Raw genomic sequence first — 17,215 nt, forward strand, 5'->3', positions numbered from 1 at the left:
ACTTATTACAATTATTATTTTTCTTTAATTTTAGAGACAATAAACTGTAGGAAGTAAGTTTTCAATGCTGTGGAAACTCTAATGCCATGAAAATTTCAATGTAATGAAAATTCCAAAATTAAAAAAAATTCTATTTATTTTACCTGTTATAAATAAATTCTTTATTAAAAAGCCATAGAGAAGTGGTTCAGCATTGCTACCCTAGACTTTGGTGAAAAACTCAAGTACCCATCAGGCTAGTGAGGTATATTTTCAGAAAATCAGTATTTCTTTCCAGGTGGGCCAGAACACTTGTACAAAGACATGGTGTGAATAAGGACAACAGACCTGGCTGAGACAACAGATCTCATCTTTGCACATATTGATCAAACACCTTGTGATCAGGAGGCTTACACGAACTAGAGGTGCCTGATGAATCTGATCTTCATTGAGTACCTTCATAATCAGAAAGTCCAGTGGAGCAGGGAAGATGAGGTGTAAGTCTTAGTTCCTCTGGCTCTTTCTTGAGCAAGAAACAAATGGTGCTGCCATCAGCAGATTTTCAAATCAAGGTTCTCAGACAAGCATGAAAGGAGATGTCAAAAGTACTTACACAGATCCAGGCACCTCCTGAGCTAATAAAAGTTTCTTATGATGACTTTCTCTTAACATAAAGAGAAAAGGAAATTTTATTTTACTAAAGGGCCAACAGCACCAATTAAGTACTTGCAAAATGGATATTCCAGACCAGGGAGGACTGCTCATATACTGAGATGGCAACCACTAAAACAGTTGCTCATGTAAATACTGCAAAAGAACATTTCAAATAGAAAACAACCCCTCAGAGGCATGTGACTTATTTTCTTCAGCTTCCAAGAGTGAATTTTCAGAAGATTCCAGGCATCTATGTTGGGATACAGATCTTGAAAACACATTTAGAAAAAGTGGAATCACAACTCTAAGACATTCTTTGTCTTATTAATAGAAAACAAGAGCAGTACTTTCAGGGATTGTCTTAACAATGAAGGATTCAGTTAAGATTTGAAATAAAAATGAAATCTGCAATTATATTATTTCTAAGGGACAAAAAGGAGAAATTTGGCAATGGATGAAATACTTGATTCTTGTTTTGAATTAATTTATTTATTAATATAGACCAGAGTCTATCATGAACTGTAGCAATAGCAGCGAATTTAAAGTCAACATTTTAAGAGCAGAATTGTAACATGTAATGGCTTAGAAAGATGTAACAACCAGCCAAGTTTAAGATTAAAAGTCCAACCATCCCAATCACTATGCTCTTAAATCTACAAGTCGAGGCTGAAAGGAACCTCACACTACTTCCTGACTTTCTAGGGATGACTACAGGTAACATCTTACTTTGACAATAGAGCCAGCTTTATCCAAATGGATGTTCTAGCTACTAAGGTAATCTAAGTCTGAGGAGTTCTTTGGCTTCTCCTGAATACTGAGCTTCTCAAGTAACTGGTGTGGGGGGTCACCACTGATATTTCTTGGGACACATCAGTGATTGTGGAGAACAAAAATTCAGAAAGGAAAAACAGTAGCTCTTTAAACATTAAAGAAAGAGCTGGGTTTGTATAAAGCAATTAGAGCAAGAAGCATACTTCAGTTTCACAGTATAGATTTATCATCTTGATAGATATGTCAATAAATGCAGGTTTCAGGACAACAGAGACACAAAATGGATTGATATGGACTCATTCAACTCTGTTACCTTTTAGTAGTGCTGTCAGGATAGCTAAATCAATATCCTGGTGTCCTTCTGATCCCATTCGAAAAACTGTGATCTGCAATATTAATAGACAATACCATTATTGAAACGAGGGTAATTAAAAAAAAACAACTTAAATTAGGGCACTGTGATTTGAATCTTAAAATGTCCTGATGTCTACGAGATAGTCTTACTTTATTTGCTTTATGAGAAGCTAATTAAATTGGATTAACACACAGTATATTTTGCGACATAAAATTTTGTAAGATAGAAATTGTATTACTCTTCATATGGAAAAAAGGCATTCAGTGACACTTACAGGGATGTAAGTGATGAAGGAATGTTCCTGTAAACATTCTAGAGATGAAGGAAGGTTCCTGTATTAGAGTGACAATAGACTTAATGTTCTCAACAGATTACAAGAAAGATTTAGGTGTCTTATGAGTGTGGACCTAATTGACGGCATATGGAATAGAATAAATATTTTCAAGTGATATTAGAAACCTACTCAACCTTGAGATTCTATATAGGAGAGCCTTTGATAAATAATCTAAGAATTATGCTTCTAACAGGTCTGGGAACATCGTCAGCCATGTATGGTCAATGACCTATAGCTCTAAGTTATAGGCTCTGAGGCAGTGAGGTGAGATTCACAATCCATAAATTATAAGAATGAATGTGCAGCTGTTCCTTCTTGCCAGAGTTACTCTTGGTTAAGACTGCACTGAAACATACAGAAGTGTGAATCCCCTTGCTCCTTTTGTTGCCATAGCAATAGCTTTTTTTGAATCTCTGCTTCTTATGAAGCAACCCAGATTGCAGCTTTTTACTTGTGCCTTTCCTTTACTCATGAAAACTATGCCATCATTTTGATCTGAGCACTTGTCTGTTTTTTCTTTTGTTGGTATGGATGCCTCAATTATTTTTTTTTTAGAATAAGTGACACCTTTAATTAGGAATTACATAAGCATTTTTTTATATTCATATTGAGCAACATCTGTTGTTTCCATGTTCCTAGATTCCTACTCATACAGCACTGAACTGCAACAGCATCTGATATTCAGCAAACATCAGGGCACCAAGGACTGTCTACCATCACAGAAGAAGGACAGATACAAGGTCTGAAGGACAAGGCAAAACTTCAGTGATAAGCTCCAGTCTGACAGCTGAAAAGTGCTGTAGAGTGCATCCCAGGAAATCCAGTGCAGCCCTCCTTTAGCACCTATTCTACCTTCTTTTGATCCCAGAGTTTCAGAGGCTTTGGTAGCAGTGACAGTACAACAGCATCTTAGAGGCTAAAAAGCAAACTGGATAAAGGAATAGGAAACTGGCTTAGCTCAATTAGTCAGTTGAGTTAGGTGATGTAAGATATTACTTATGTTAGGCAACTTCCCCAGCTAAAGTACACTATTTCCAAGTTAGACTTGATTTGATCCTTCACGGTGCTCTTGATACAAAGCATAAATGATACTTTAATGAAGTGTTTTCTATCTCTCTCTCTCTCTCTCTCTCTCTCTGGAATATACAGATGTTTCTGGCAAACTACTTGATGTCTATCCCCAGACCACAACTTCAGAATGGAATAGAATAGGATAGAATTGGAATAGGAATAGAATAGTAACAGAATAGATTATTTCAGTTGGATGGGACCCTCAAAAATGATCTAGTCCAACTGCCTGATGCAGGGCTGGCCAAAAGTTAAAGCACGGTACTAAGGGCATTGTCCAAATGCCTCTTAAACACTGACAAGCATGGAACATCAACCACCTTTCCAGGAGCCTGGATTTGATCAGGGTTGATCCTAGGTTTGATCACATTCTTGTAAAGAAATGTTTCATTATAATTTTCCAATTTTTTTCCTATTTCCGTGATGACTGCCAATGAAGCTTTCCTGACAATGCAGGTACTCTGCCCACAGGTAATGTGAATAGAAATACACATTTCTATGTATGTCTCATCTCAAAACACAGTCAGTATGTGAGCTGATGAGACCAGACCCTCTGCTCTACATGGTCATGATGTGCTTCCCTTGCCACAGATGACAAACTTGGAGGTAGCACGAAATGGCAAAATGTCCTTCTCTGTCTTTAGACATCAGGAGAGGCAGTCTGCACATTGGGGACTGAATATAATGGACAACACAGTTTGGAGGAGGAACAAACAACATCTCAAACTAAACACATGATCGGTGAACTCCCAGCTTAATAAAAAGTAATCATATAAATTGCAAGCACTGAACAGCTTATCACCACAGGAAAATTAAAGAAAGTACTTTTCTGACATTGGACCACATATAACCTTAAGCTTCCAATTTCTTTTTCAACCCTCTTCTCTGCATGCATCAGAAAAATAAACCCATCAGAAGAATGAAGTGTTGCTGTATTAAAAATAAAATGGAAATATGTAAATTAGTTACATTAGAATAAAAAGGCTGTCCTTCCACATCAACTATTGCTTTATTATTTTTAAGAGGCCTAGCATAATTCAAGTAGCAAAATAGGAAACACAAATAATTGGGGAAAAAAAAAGATGGAAACTAAAAGATTGCTCAGACTGCCACCAGAATTATAATTTTGGGGTCATGTCTGATATTGAATTAGAATTTCAGACAGAACCAAGGAAAAATATGATACTCCATACAGTCACATAATCATATGATTTTTTAGTTTGGAAAAGATGTCTAAGATCATCCAGTTAAACAGTTAACACAGCACTGTCAAGTCCACTGGTAAACCATGTGCCACATCAACTCATCTTTTAAATACCTCCAGTAATGGTGACTCAACCATTTTCCTGGACAGCCTGGTCCAGTGCCTGACAAGCCTTTCAGTGAAGATTTGTTTCCTAATATCCAATCCAAACCTGCATCTCCCACCTGAGAGAAGAAACTGATCCCTGCCTCACCACAACCAACTTTTAGGGAGTTCCAGAGAGTGATAAGGCTCCTTTGTGCCAGGCTAAACACCTTCAGCTCCCCCAGCTGATCCTGATTAGATTTGTACTCCAGACCCTTCCCCAGCTCTGCTGCCCTTGTCTGGACATGACTTAGCGCCTCACATTATCACAGAAACAGAGAATATCCTGAGCTGGAAGGAATCCACAAGGATCATCGAGTACACCTCCTGGCCCTGCACAGGAGACCCCAAGAGTCATACCATGTAGCTGAGGGTATTATCCAAATGCTCATTGAACTCTGTCAGGTTTAGTACTGGGACCTCTTCCCTGTGTAGCCTGTTTCAGCGCCCAAACACTCTCTCAGTGAAGAACCTTCTTCTAATATTCAACCTGAACTTCCCCTAACACAACTGCTGACCCAAAAGCAAACACAGGGCTCAAGGTGAGGCCTCAGGGAGTCTCTCACCTCAGGCTGAGCACAGGGGGATGGTCACTGCCCAGGTCCTGCTGTCCACACTGTTGCTGATATAAGCCAGGATGCCACTAACTTTATTGGCCACTGAGGCAAACATGCTGGCTCATGTTCAGCTGGCTCTCAACCAAATGCTAACTTAATTTCAAAATGCTCTGAGTTTAGGACCTCAAAGACTCAGCTGGCACTGTGGATTTCTGTATTTTCTGGATTCACAGAGGCAGTAAACAAATATGTTCAGCCTCCTCTTCTGGTTTAGATTTACTGTCACTATCCATAGCTGCTGCTGTCTGTGGCAGAGGCACTCCTCCTGTTTAAGGCAACTGAACTTTTGTCCAGGCAGATACTCAGTAAGCAGGAATAACTGAGGGTGACCCTATCATGTGAGGCTGTCAGTGAGAACACAGAACCAGCTCCAAATAAACACTCTGGCTGGAGCCTGGGCTGAAAAGCAGAACACAGCAGAAAATCTGAGAACATATCAACCACTTCTCACTATAGATACCTGCAGACACAGGGCTGTTTGAGCTATCCATCCACAGCAGCTGGCTGGATGGCATCCACCTCTCCTTCAGCATAGATGCCTCTCACTGTTATTGCTTGACACTGAGACATTTTTTACCTGGTGCCAGATATTGATGGATTGACAAAAGACATTTTTCTGCAAGTATGGAAGGTTTAAAATACTTGTAGCAACCTTTAATTTCTGTAGTCAGAGGCAAGAGGAAATGCAGACACGCCCTAAAATACTTATGCAGAATTTACACTTAGAAATGTCCAATATCTTTAGATCTTTAAGAAACCTATCTGTTTTGCTGGAGACCTCTTGTTCTGGTGTTTTCTTTCCCCTGAGTTAACAGGTAATAATTTTAGGTTTCCAATGTGGTCAACTCCAAGAGTCATTAATGTATGTCACAATCTGCCAGTGCAACTTACATGTACATAGGTGGGTGAATCTCTGCAGAGAACTAAAAAGGGACACACTGGGGACATTGGCTGGACCCTGTTAAAATGGGATACAGGTGCTGCTGCACTATAAAACATGCTGTGCTAAAGGAGGATACCTCAGTCAGTAAGCTCTATTCCCAGCTATCTCCTTCTGGATGAGTGTCTTCCACCTTGGTAGATGCCAAAATAACAGAAAATTAAAGCCTTAGAAACCCATTTAATAGCTCATTGCTAAGAAAAAGAAAAGCCTTTATTCCTTCAGAGAAGAGAAATTTCCTAAGAGCACCTACCTACTGCAGACCCTTTAAGCCTGTTGAGTTTTACCCTCTGGACAACCTTAGAAGACAAAAATACAGAAGGAAGAACAACCTAGTGAGGTGTGTGTGTGGAATCCAGGATATTTCATTGCAAAGTAATAAATCCCAAGAAACCTGTATTTAAAAGTAATATATGCTAAGGACTTGCTCAGGTACCAAAAGGAAATCAGTGGGTAAGACTTGCAGATTTAGTCAAACTACCACTAGACATTCTTCAGTATTGCTGTGAAAAAGGGAAGATTAGTTCAAAAAGAAATTTTGTCTGTGCTGCTCTGTTTCACATTGTATCTATGAAAATGTTTCCTATTTTTCATAGGAACATAATGAATGTGTGTTAGAGAGTAGAACTACCATTTACCCTATCCCGCTGTTTCCATTTACCATTTACTCTACCCCTCCATACCCCACTATTTCTTTTGATCCAAAAACAATTTACATCCAAAGAAGAAAAGAAATCCTAAAATCAAGTACTCTTTTTTTTTTCCATAGGGATTTGGGTCCACATTATTACCTACGTAGCTGGTATTTTCAATTGTTGGTGTTAAACTCAATTATTTTAAAATAACATTTTTTTTCCTGCTCCTCTGCCACCTCATTGGCTAATTTGGGGATGGTCTTTTTCCTATTTCCTCCTTTCTTTCCTCAGTGTTCACACTATTTATAGGCTTGAAACAGCTTTTTCAGGTAATTTTCTGAGTCATCTCAGTGAGCAACTGTGATTTCCAACAGAAAATATTTTTTTAGAAAAAGTATTTTTCTTTTCTTCTTTGCAGATGCAGCAGAAGCAGGGGTTACCATTCCGTACAAACACAAAATTTTATTGCACTGCACTGAAGAGATATATCTTCAGAAAGGTATCCCTGAAACAGGCAAATGAATCATCAGTAGAGGTTTCCCAAAAAGCTGCAAAGCAGTTGATAGGCAACTGGATTCTTGCTAAATGTTTTGAATTCTTTTGGTGCGCCCACAGTGATCTCCTTGCAAAATACAGTAGCAGATACTTTCAAAGCTGGGGCAGCTGGACTCCATCCAGGTGGAGGTGCTTGGAACCTGACAGTCAAACTTTTGCTATAACAAACTACTTCTCATTTCCCTCCACAAAACCTGCCTGAGTAAAATGCAAGAGATTTGCCCTTAAAAGAAGGAAGAGACACATGCTCCCCTGCCCCCCTGCCACTAAGTCTCCCCCCACAAATCAACAGACCACAAACCAACAAACCACAAACAAACAAACCCAGCAACAAAAAGCTGGGAAGGTTCTACCTCATTACAGATTTTCCTGAAGTATCTTAATGTGAACAGGATTAACTTCCAGGAAAATAAACTAACTGCATCTTCATTCTGCCTAGGAAAATGTGGTAGGAAATCACTGAGCCAAAACTGAGCCTTTGCAAGCAGGATTACAGCACACTGTGATAGATGCCAGCAATAATTACAGTCCAGCAGGGCAGAAACCTAATTTTCAGGCAGGGCAGGTAGAAAGCAAGTAAAAACCAGGAAGAAGGAGTAAAGAAGAACAGCTGGATAGAAAGCAAGGTGGGAGGAGGCTGGAGAGGTGCTGGGGGGAAGTAGAAGGAAAGTATTATCTGACCTTGGACTCTACCAAAAGCACTTATTTTAAAACTGCTTTGCTCTCTGTTTATAATCTATTCCATCCTTGTTTGACAGATTACTTTTTCTTTCCTTTTCTTTTCTTGTACATAGTTTCTCGCTCAGCAGGGTCAGTTTAGTCTTATGTGTTTCATTAATTCTTTCATTTTTTCTGCCTTCATGCTGATATTGCATTGAGGTCCTAAAGGCAAAGTCAGGTAACAGCATTTTACTTGAGAGCAGTGAATATCAAACAGACTTTCCAGACTGTGTCCGGAAAACCAGAATCCAGATTAGCAAGTCGTAAAACACAACAATTTGTTTTGCTTTAAAGAATGCTCCCTAAGCCATCATAACTGCGTCACAGCTTGCCTAGGTGGATATATATATTCAGGCCTAGGTGGATATATAAATGATTAACTTTCATCAATATGAGCTGCTATGCATTGGACAGTATGTACAAGTTTGTACTCCACACAGGCAAAGTTGATTTTACCCCTAGAATGAGAAGCAAGAGCAACAGATAATAATCATCAACTGTAAATTTCCCGGGCCATAGCATGGTAACGAGCCTAAAAACTGTTCTGAAATAGTCTAAAGCAGTGTCTGGTAAAATGAATGACAGATCATAAATATTCTTTCAAAGTACCAGCATATTCAGTTCGTCTTTTCATGCCTTTACTAGCCAAAAAGTAAGTCTTTCCCTCCTAACACAGAACTTTTTCCCCCTAGGATTTATTCTGAAAATTCCACAGAAATGGAAGAGCTTATTCTGTTCGAGGTAATTGTAAGGTGCCAGGATTAAATTGGAATAGCTACGTAGGACAAGTCTGCACTTGTATTTATTCTGTAACATGTGAAAAATTATTTTTTTACAGTATGGTAAACCTCGACCACTTCAGAGTATGAAGAGCTGAAATATGGTCAGATTTTTAGCATGTATTTTTTTGGAGAGGGAGACTGATGTGCACAATTGTACAGAAAGATGTTTTACCCTGTGTCATGAAAGAGACAAGAGATGAAGGAGAAAAATATTTTTTTAAACCTCAAATTCACTGTACCTTCTGACTAGACAATGGATAGCTGAAGATGAAGGAAAAAAATCAGGACAGCAGTGATGAGAGCAAAGAAAGCACCAAGTGTGCTCGCTCTAGAAACTTAGCACTCTAAGAAAGCTGCAAATTATTCATGCTTTTAGAGATGTAATTTTCTTCTCATCATCATTTCATTATGACATCAGGAGAAACTATATGGTGATTTAAAATATATTTAAAGTGATCTTTTTTAGTTACCTCCAGAAGATCTTTTAGTGTCTTTAAATTTCACCTCTGAAATAGAAATATCACCTCTGACATAGAAACTTTTCTAATGCACCTCGGTTATAAAAGCAAGAATAAAACCTCTCCCTTTTCTAAAAATAACACAGATGCAATTGTGAGTGCAACATGAAAGTCTCCGCTTTTGGAACACAGTTTGGTTTGGCTAAACAGACAATTGATTCCAGAATACATGTTGACATTCATAATTTAGCTAGGCCAGGCCTACTTAAATATTTCAGCAGAAAATTACCTTGAAAATAAAAATGAGAGTTTGATAAAACAAAACATCAAAGGAGGTCTGTTATGCAAATTGTCAAAATGGTTCAGGTAAGATGGGAAAGCATTTCCCTTTTTCTTGGAAGAAATAATACTTTTTAATACAGGGGAAAAACTGTTTGAAGAGGCAAAACAAAGATCAAAGTGAGCAGGTGAGTCAGTGGGTCATACTACAGAAGAAGAAGGATAGCCAAGTAAGAGAAAATTCAGGAACAGAAAGATTAGAGGCAATTGTGTTTAGGGAAAATATAACTTTAGTAGTTTGCTATTTTGAGGAATACGAAAGAGAATTCCAAATGAGGAAATATGAGGGGAGAAGTTTGAATGTTGGTTGAAAATTTTCAAAAATTTTACCTCCTTCATTATGCGAGCACTGCAACAGTTCCTGTTTTAATTTGATTTTTCATAGACTCAATGTCTAGTAAAAAGCAGGGAACAAGCAACACAATCAGTGCTTATAAGAAAGACAGCAATTCTGCAATTGAGGCATCAATTGATGTAAGTTACTGTAAATGTTTGGCTTTCCCTGTACCTGGTACCTTTCCTTCCAGACTGGGCATCTGAGACAGTCTTAATGACTGAGAGAACAGGTCATGTAAATCTCACAGCTCTGTCCCATTAAAAAAAAAAGAAAAAAAGATGTGCACATACTGTTTAAGTCTTACAGTGCTATCAAGATTTTGGAATAGAATATGCATATTTTCCAGTGGAATAAATGACCAAAAATGTTTTGGTAGTAAATCTGTTTCTTTTCCCCTACACAACAGGTTTCACACTGGTACATTAGGACATTTCACTGCCTGAATTAACAGTCTCTGTGGTTAAAGTTGTAGATTGATGAGTAAATATAAATTGTAGATCACAAAGCATATAAGCAGGTTAATACAAGCCAGACGCTCCTTTAAAACTCTGGGCTGTGCACATCACAGACTATGAACTCAAGCAGAGATGTGATTTTATGTAGACTTAGCAGAAACTTGTTAAGATCAGCCAGAAGAGAGTAATTGTTTTAACTGCTGAGATAGACATCTTCATTCACACATTCATATAATCCAAAGTCTGCCATTACCCTGATTCAGACCAGAAATGTGGAGGAAGTGTAATGTAGCTCACTTCCTGCAATTCTTCTACTATAGAGAGAGTTCTTGGAGGTATTGGCAAGGCACTGACATAACAGATATTCTTCTGAAGCATAAAAGTCACAAGTTATGGAGAAAGTTCATCACTGAGATGGATATTCTGTTACTCTAAGAAAACAAGAATTCAATTTGGTTATTCCCATTGATGTATAACCTGAACAATTGTGTAATGCAAGTCATGGCCATAAAAATATTGCCTGCAAGTCTTACATGCACACATATCTTCTGAACTGAAAATGCTGACCTTAGAAGGAAGTTTTGTGAGTTGATCGGGTGGCAACAATATTGATGCTGGGGACTGTTGCTCCATGTTAAACTTCAATTTCTACTTTTCCTTTGCAACAGTTTTCAAACAGTCTGATGGGACACGGATGCCCAGACTGCTCTGCTATGGATGACGCAGACACAAGGCTATTCCGTATTGAGGTTGACAGTGTCATGACAACACACAGAGACCAAGCAACAAAAAAAGCCACAAGCCATTAGTTTCTTAGCTGGTTTGCTGGTGAGACTAAATAGGCAATACCAGGAAAAGGCAGTTTACATAGTGTGAGATATTCCTGCAGGACAGTAAATTTGCAGTTCCTGCTTTATCTACAGAAACCCTGCATCTCATACAGTGAGGTCCTCATCTCTGGCTGAGATATTATAGCACTAATGACTGAGTTTCTGTGCCCCATGTGAAGCCACAGAAAGTATAATTTTATTTTCTAAGAAAGATAAAAGAAATTATGATTTCCCAGACACAACAGACCCTGGCAGAAATAAAGGTTTCTGAACATTTTCATGGAGTATTTAAACTGCATGGAACCCTCCCAATTCCCTGATTGCAAAAACTGGTTTATATTATCTAACATGGAATTTTTCTGTGCCACCAAGTACTGCTTTGCCTTCAACTTCCTTACCCAGAAAATTTACAGAGCTGTATAACAATTCAGTGTGTATTTCCCTGTATCCCTGTTAATAGTGTAAATGGGGTCATGGATATTTTCAGAAGCTTACACTTCTAGAGGGAAAAGAAACATTCTAAATTTTATTTCTGTAGCTGCAATTTTAACCACAAAATATGTAGGAAGATAGGAAGTAAAAAGATTGATAGTAAGTCGCTTTAGTATTTATCAGATAACTTCACTGTATGCACCAAATAAAACAGACAATGTTTGCTTACTGAATTGCTTACTGAATATAAGCCACAAAAGGAATACTGGTCTTTGTAGACATGTTTGAGATGTGAGGATGGTGCAGCAGAAGTTTAGGATGGACCCAATAAATTGTACACTTCTGCTTCTGTGGTAGGTCTGACATTTTTGTAGTTTCTATTAGCAGATGCCCTGCCTCATCTGACAGTAGCTGGGAAGCAGATGGTATGATCAAACGCTTTTCCAGGGTTCAGTGTAATACAACAGCTGCCTTTGTTTTTTTTTTTCTTGTGAAAGTTGTTCTCTGAATTACTGAAATGAAAAAAAAAAACTACTCCTAGCATTAGATTTTTGCTCTCTGTGAGTCAATGACTAGCTTCAGCTAACTTCATCTGGCTTTTTGGCAGCTGAAAGCAAAAATTATGGTCTTGGTTCTTTACCAAATAAGAATTCAGGTGGGGTTTGCAGAATTAAAAACTACTAGTCATTATCTTAACACTTAGAGAGGTAGAACCTAAGTCCTAGATTAATCCTATTGATTTGTATGGGCTGGATAGGGAGGTTTAACCTTCTCCAAAATTACTAGTTTCACAGTCATTCCCGAAGTGGATTGGCACATCAGTTTGGACACAGAGGACAAACTGCATTCCACTTTATGCTGTAAATCTCACAGAGTGTTTCCATGGGAGAAACGAGAGCCGTTTTAGCAACCAGCAGGCCTGCAGTTACATGATGCTTTCCTGCTCCAAATGCCTGTTGCCAAATTATATGCTGTTCACAGCAGCTATGCTGCAAGAGCTACAGTTGACTTTTACTGCTTGAGAAGACACCAAACCCTCTTCAGGTTCCTCTCTAAGAGAAAAGAATGACATCAGTAATAAAAAACATTAGCTGAAATGATTTTATTGTTTCAGAAGAAAAATTTCTGGAGAAAACAGACCTAAATGAACTTCTAACCTCTGGGAAGGGCCAAAGAAACCAAGTGACAATAAGCCAGTAAATTCTTAAAAGTCCATCTGATTTAGCTAATATTTAATTCAGATCAAAGTGTATGCTAATAAACAGCTGCAGCCAGCATTTAATTAGCATATGAATTCGCTGAGCTTGCACATCCAGCTGAAAAGCACAACATTTTTTGCAGCTAGTATATGATCAAGTCAAACTCTTCCATGTATAAACTCTTCTAGAAACACAGACAGGTTCGCTACAGTAGCCTTTTCAGTCAGGCAGATCTGAAGCCATCAAGGATCAGTAAAACCTTATTGGTAGTCTATACAGAAAAGAAACTGCTAAATCACTGTGAGATGCTGGAATGTTGATAACTCAATCAACCATTTGCAAAAGCTGAGGATACTTTGCTGATGATGCTCCAAGTAAAACTACACCTGAGTGCTGAACAAGGTAAGGGAAGAGGCTGAAAGGAGGCAAATCCTGCGAGGCAGGATAGTGCTTTTTATCATGCCAATGTCCTTGCACAGGTGGCTCAGCTTCCCGCATAGCCTGAAGGTACTCATCCTTTCTGATAATTGACTCAACTACACTGAATTAAGAGGCAGCTGTAACGTTGTTGTGTCCCATGATCCACAGTATTACATTATCTGTGTAAAACTCCCTACTCCAGCAGAGGAGTAGGGCATTCCCACTGAGCCTGAGTGTAGTATCAACCCACTGGACTTTGTCCTGCATGGGCTTCCCCCAGCCCCAATGGATCAAGACTGTGATCATCACTACAACCAACAGATACAGAAATTCCAACAATCAGGTCTCATCTCTGGACCCACAGGCGGTGAATATACACCTCTCTAATCTTATCCTCTCTTTTTCTTTCTTTTCCTTTATACATTTTTTTAAGTGTTAATTTTTATGCTTTTATATGATTGAATTTCTAACCAAAACTGCTACATTTTAAAATTAGCCAAGTATCTTATTCTACCTTAAAAGTTCTAAAGTTTGCAAGTAAAAGTTTGATATTGAACTTCCCAAGAATCTTGGGGTTTTTTTCCCCATGCACTGCTCAGAGTAAATCAAACAATTTTTTTCAAGTGGACCAGGACATAACAATGACTCAACAGCTTTGCAGTACTCTGTGTAAGTAATTAAGAAGAGTCAAAGCCACAAAAGTGAGGCAATATTGGCATTTGAATACTACCCACACAAAGCAGCTTTCTCATGCACTGTGTATTTTGGGAAAATGGGGATCCACCTCTGTTTGGCATAAAATCACGATAAATAGAAAGCACCTGCATGATGCAGGTAGTCTTGATCTCAGAGCAATGTGCTCAGTTACTATAGCCTGACACCTCCTTTGTCCCAATCTGACAGCACCAGAACTGCAAGTTGCACATTAAGTCATCTGGAACTACCTACTGCCATACCCATCAGCAGCACAAAGCTGAAGTGGGGTTTGCACTGTCCCTGAGCAGCCATCATGATTGCCACAGCAACCATACATTGTGGTACAGGAACAACAGGGAGCACTAGAGGCAAGAAGAAAATATCTATTACTTGCTGCTGTAAGCTAGAGATGGGATTTTATTTTTTTTCTTTTAGCGGGAGATGAATCAAATTGTATCTCTTGCCTTTTGGTGGAAATGTGCTCCATGAATGAATACATGCACACAATCCTATGCCCACCGACCACACTCTCCTTGTTCTGCAATTCCTTCTTGTAATGCAGTAGCAGGAATGATGCTATCAGTTTGCTTAATGTAGTCAAAGTTTCACTGAAACTTCAACTATTCAAGGAAACAAATTAAGTGGAAAATGGCCATGGTAGTAATAAGAAAACAAATTTAACCAGCAGGTGGCACATTACTGCTGGAGTTAATGTGCCATTTTTTATTACTAAGGTGTTTAGATTGGACCTATCCTGATTCACAACAATTTCCATTTTCTATTAAATGAATAAAAGATTAGGTGTATTTACTCTCAAAAGACTATTTTGGAATAATTAGTTTTATGACAAACATCTCTCACTGCCACAGGTCTGGTTGTTTTCAAGGACACAGACCTTTCTGGCTTGACAAAGTGGCCTTTCCCAGTGGCTGCCCAGTGAAGCTCCACAGACAGACCCATGCAGCTTGCTGGAAAACACATTCTGGCTTCTGAGAAATTCACATAATGATTTGTGAAAAAAGCACTCCAGCAACATGCCAGTCCTAGCTGCAAAATGAAGTGCTCCCAAAACAGTAGAGCAGCCTGTATTTGCCAGAAAATTGAGACACCAGATTTACTATCTTTAAGGGAAAATACTAAGACTAATTTTTTTATTAAGACAGAAGTAAATACTCCTTTGAAAGCTGAAAACAGACTTCTCAGCTATTACCCAACACAATGTGTTTTTCAGGGATGGCTTGAAGTAGAGTCTCCTAACCTGCTTTATGGCTACTTAGCTTTGGTGACCCCTCATGCTCTTATTTTAGCATAAAATAGGTCTTGGCAGAAACTTTTAAAAATAATTACATGTAAATATGACAATAGAGAATCTCCATAAATAAGCTATAAAAAAGTATCCTACCCTTGCAATCTACAGTTATATGTACACAGACATGTGTAGTCTACTTCATTTTAAATAGGTTTTTTATACCTTAGCCCACATTAAGCACCTTGGTCCAAATACATTTCTGAACAAAACTCTGATGCTTGTAATGTCAACTCAGATAAGTACACAATTTCATAAAAATTATTCATTGAATTGAGAAGTCAAAATTCTTCTGTCTTGCAAATCTAACACACCTAGATCACTCCCCTTCTAGGGCCTTACTTTATCATCCATCGTGTGTACTTCAGCTTTAATTCAACAAAAAATTTAAACTTACTCAAGTAAATGGAACATACACTTTATAATAATAATAATAATAATAATAATAATAATAATAATAATAATAATAATAATAATAATAATAATTTTATTATTATTATTATTATTATTATTATTATTATTATTATTATTATTATTATTATTATTATTATTATTATTATTATTATTATTATTATTATTATTATTATTAATGCTTTCTGGGCATACAATTCAGAGATCATTATTTAAGAGTGAAATCCAAAATGTCAGAGCTTGAAAAATCTCATGATTTGAGAAAAGGGGTAATTTTTGCTATGATTATGCCTTTTCCCTGGCTACAACACTTGCATCAGATTTATATAACTGATGCCAGACTTTTCACACATTTTAAGCAGGTAGAGAAGGAACAATTATTTCCAAGACAGCTTTTTGTTCCTTGCATTTGTTACTCACATTTTATGTGTGTTCTCCTCATCTGTGATTCATCTGTATTGATGTACTTCATGAGCATCTTCCCGGCTGCACCCTGTTTGCACTCAATTATTTAGTGGCACACAGAAATAGGACAAGCCTCTCCTACACTGTCTATTTTGTTCTCTATCAATCCAGTAGCTACAGAATCAGATAGGCAGGCACACTGACCATGAAAGTAGAGAAAATAGCTAGATCAATCCAGCTGCTGCTGAGCTCTTTGAGACAATCTGTTGCATCTCCCTTCTATTTTTTGAGGGGTTGATCAGACTAATGAAGGTCAGCGCATCAAGAATGTTTTTCCTTAAGTCAACAACCAAATCAGAGGGTCAAGCTTGAGGAAGGACAAAAGCAGGGACAGATGTGGCAATGTGAAGCATCTAGCTTTGTAGGAACAAAGGACATTGAAGTCACCAAGGTCACAGCCCCAAGGTCATCCATTTCCTCTGGTTATGCTGCCTTCAGCACCATGAGCACCACCTTTCTTTTACATACATATAGGAGGCTGTGAGTCTTATAGGACACCATTAGCCTAGCAACCACACCTGAGACATAAAATCTTTCTAGCATACAAATGTTAGAATTAGCTGAGTACAACTTAGGTACTAGACAGAAACAACTGTTCTAATGTATTATATTTACATATAGTTAGGCTAGTGTTACAAATTCAAATTCAGAATACTTAATTTTGGGCACACCATCTCCTGACTAATAGCTCTTCACAAGATTAGTAGGTGGAGAATGTCAGTGGTTACAGATGTTGCATATCTGCAAAGAAACCTGTAACAAATGCACAGCCTTGCTTGGACTAAAAATCTTAATGTGAATAGTGTGGACAGAATCTTCACAGTTATTTCTCAGTGTTCAAAGCCTGATAACCTTTTCTGCATTTAAATGTCTGGAGTAATCAAGAATTGCATTTTTCTAGTCTAGATAATTCAACATCTGCCTCTGCTTTCTCTCTGTCATTCCATTTTTGTTCCTGCCTTTGTGCTCCTCTCTCCCTTCCTCCCTCTCTTCCTCATTATTTTCTTTTATCTTCTATCTATAGGTATGGTTTTTATGCCTATATGCAGAACAGTGGTTTACAAGTAGGTGCCATTATTATTAAAGTTATATATTAATATTGCTACTAC

At 38.0% G+C, this 17,215-nt stretch overlaps 1 protein-coding gene across 1 annotated transcript in view; it reads right to left on the reverse strand.

Moving 5' to 3' along the window:
* TRPM3 (transient receptor potential cation channel subfamily M member 3) overlaps positions 1 to 17,215 on the reverse strand; it is a 259,332-nt gene that overhangs the window by 65,064 nt on the left and 177,053 nt on the right. Inside the window, exon 9 of the mRNA XM_030968168.1 lies at positions 1,718 to 1,790. Coding sequence (XP_030824028.1) covers positions 1,718 to 1,790 — 73 coding nt within the window. The remainder of the gene's footprint in view (positions 1 to 1,717; positions 1,791 to 17,215) is intronic.

The sequence above is a fragment of the Camarhynchus parvulus genome, chromosome Z (assembly GCF_901933205.1).
Source record: "Camarhynchus parvulus chromosome Z, STF_HiC, whole genome shotgun sequence".
Classification (NCBI taxonomy): Eukaryota; Metazoa; Chordata; class Aves; order Passeriformes; family Thraupidae; genus Camarhynchus; species Camarhynchus parvulus.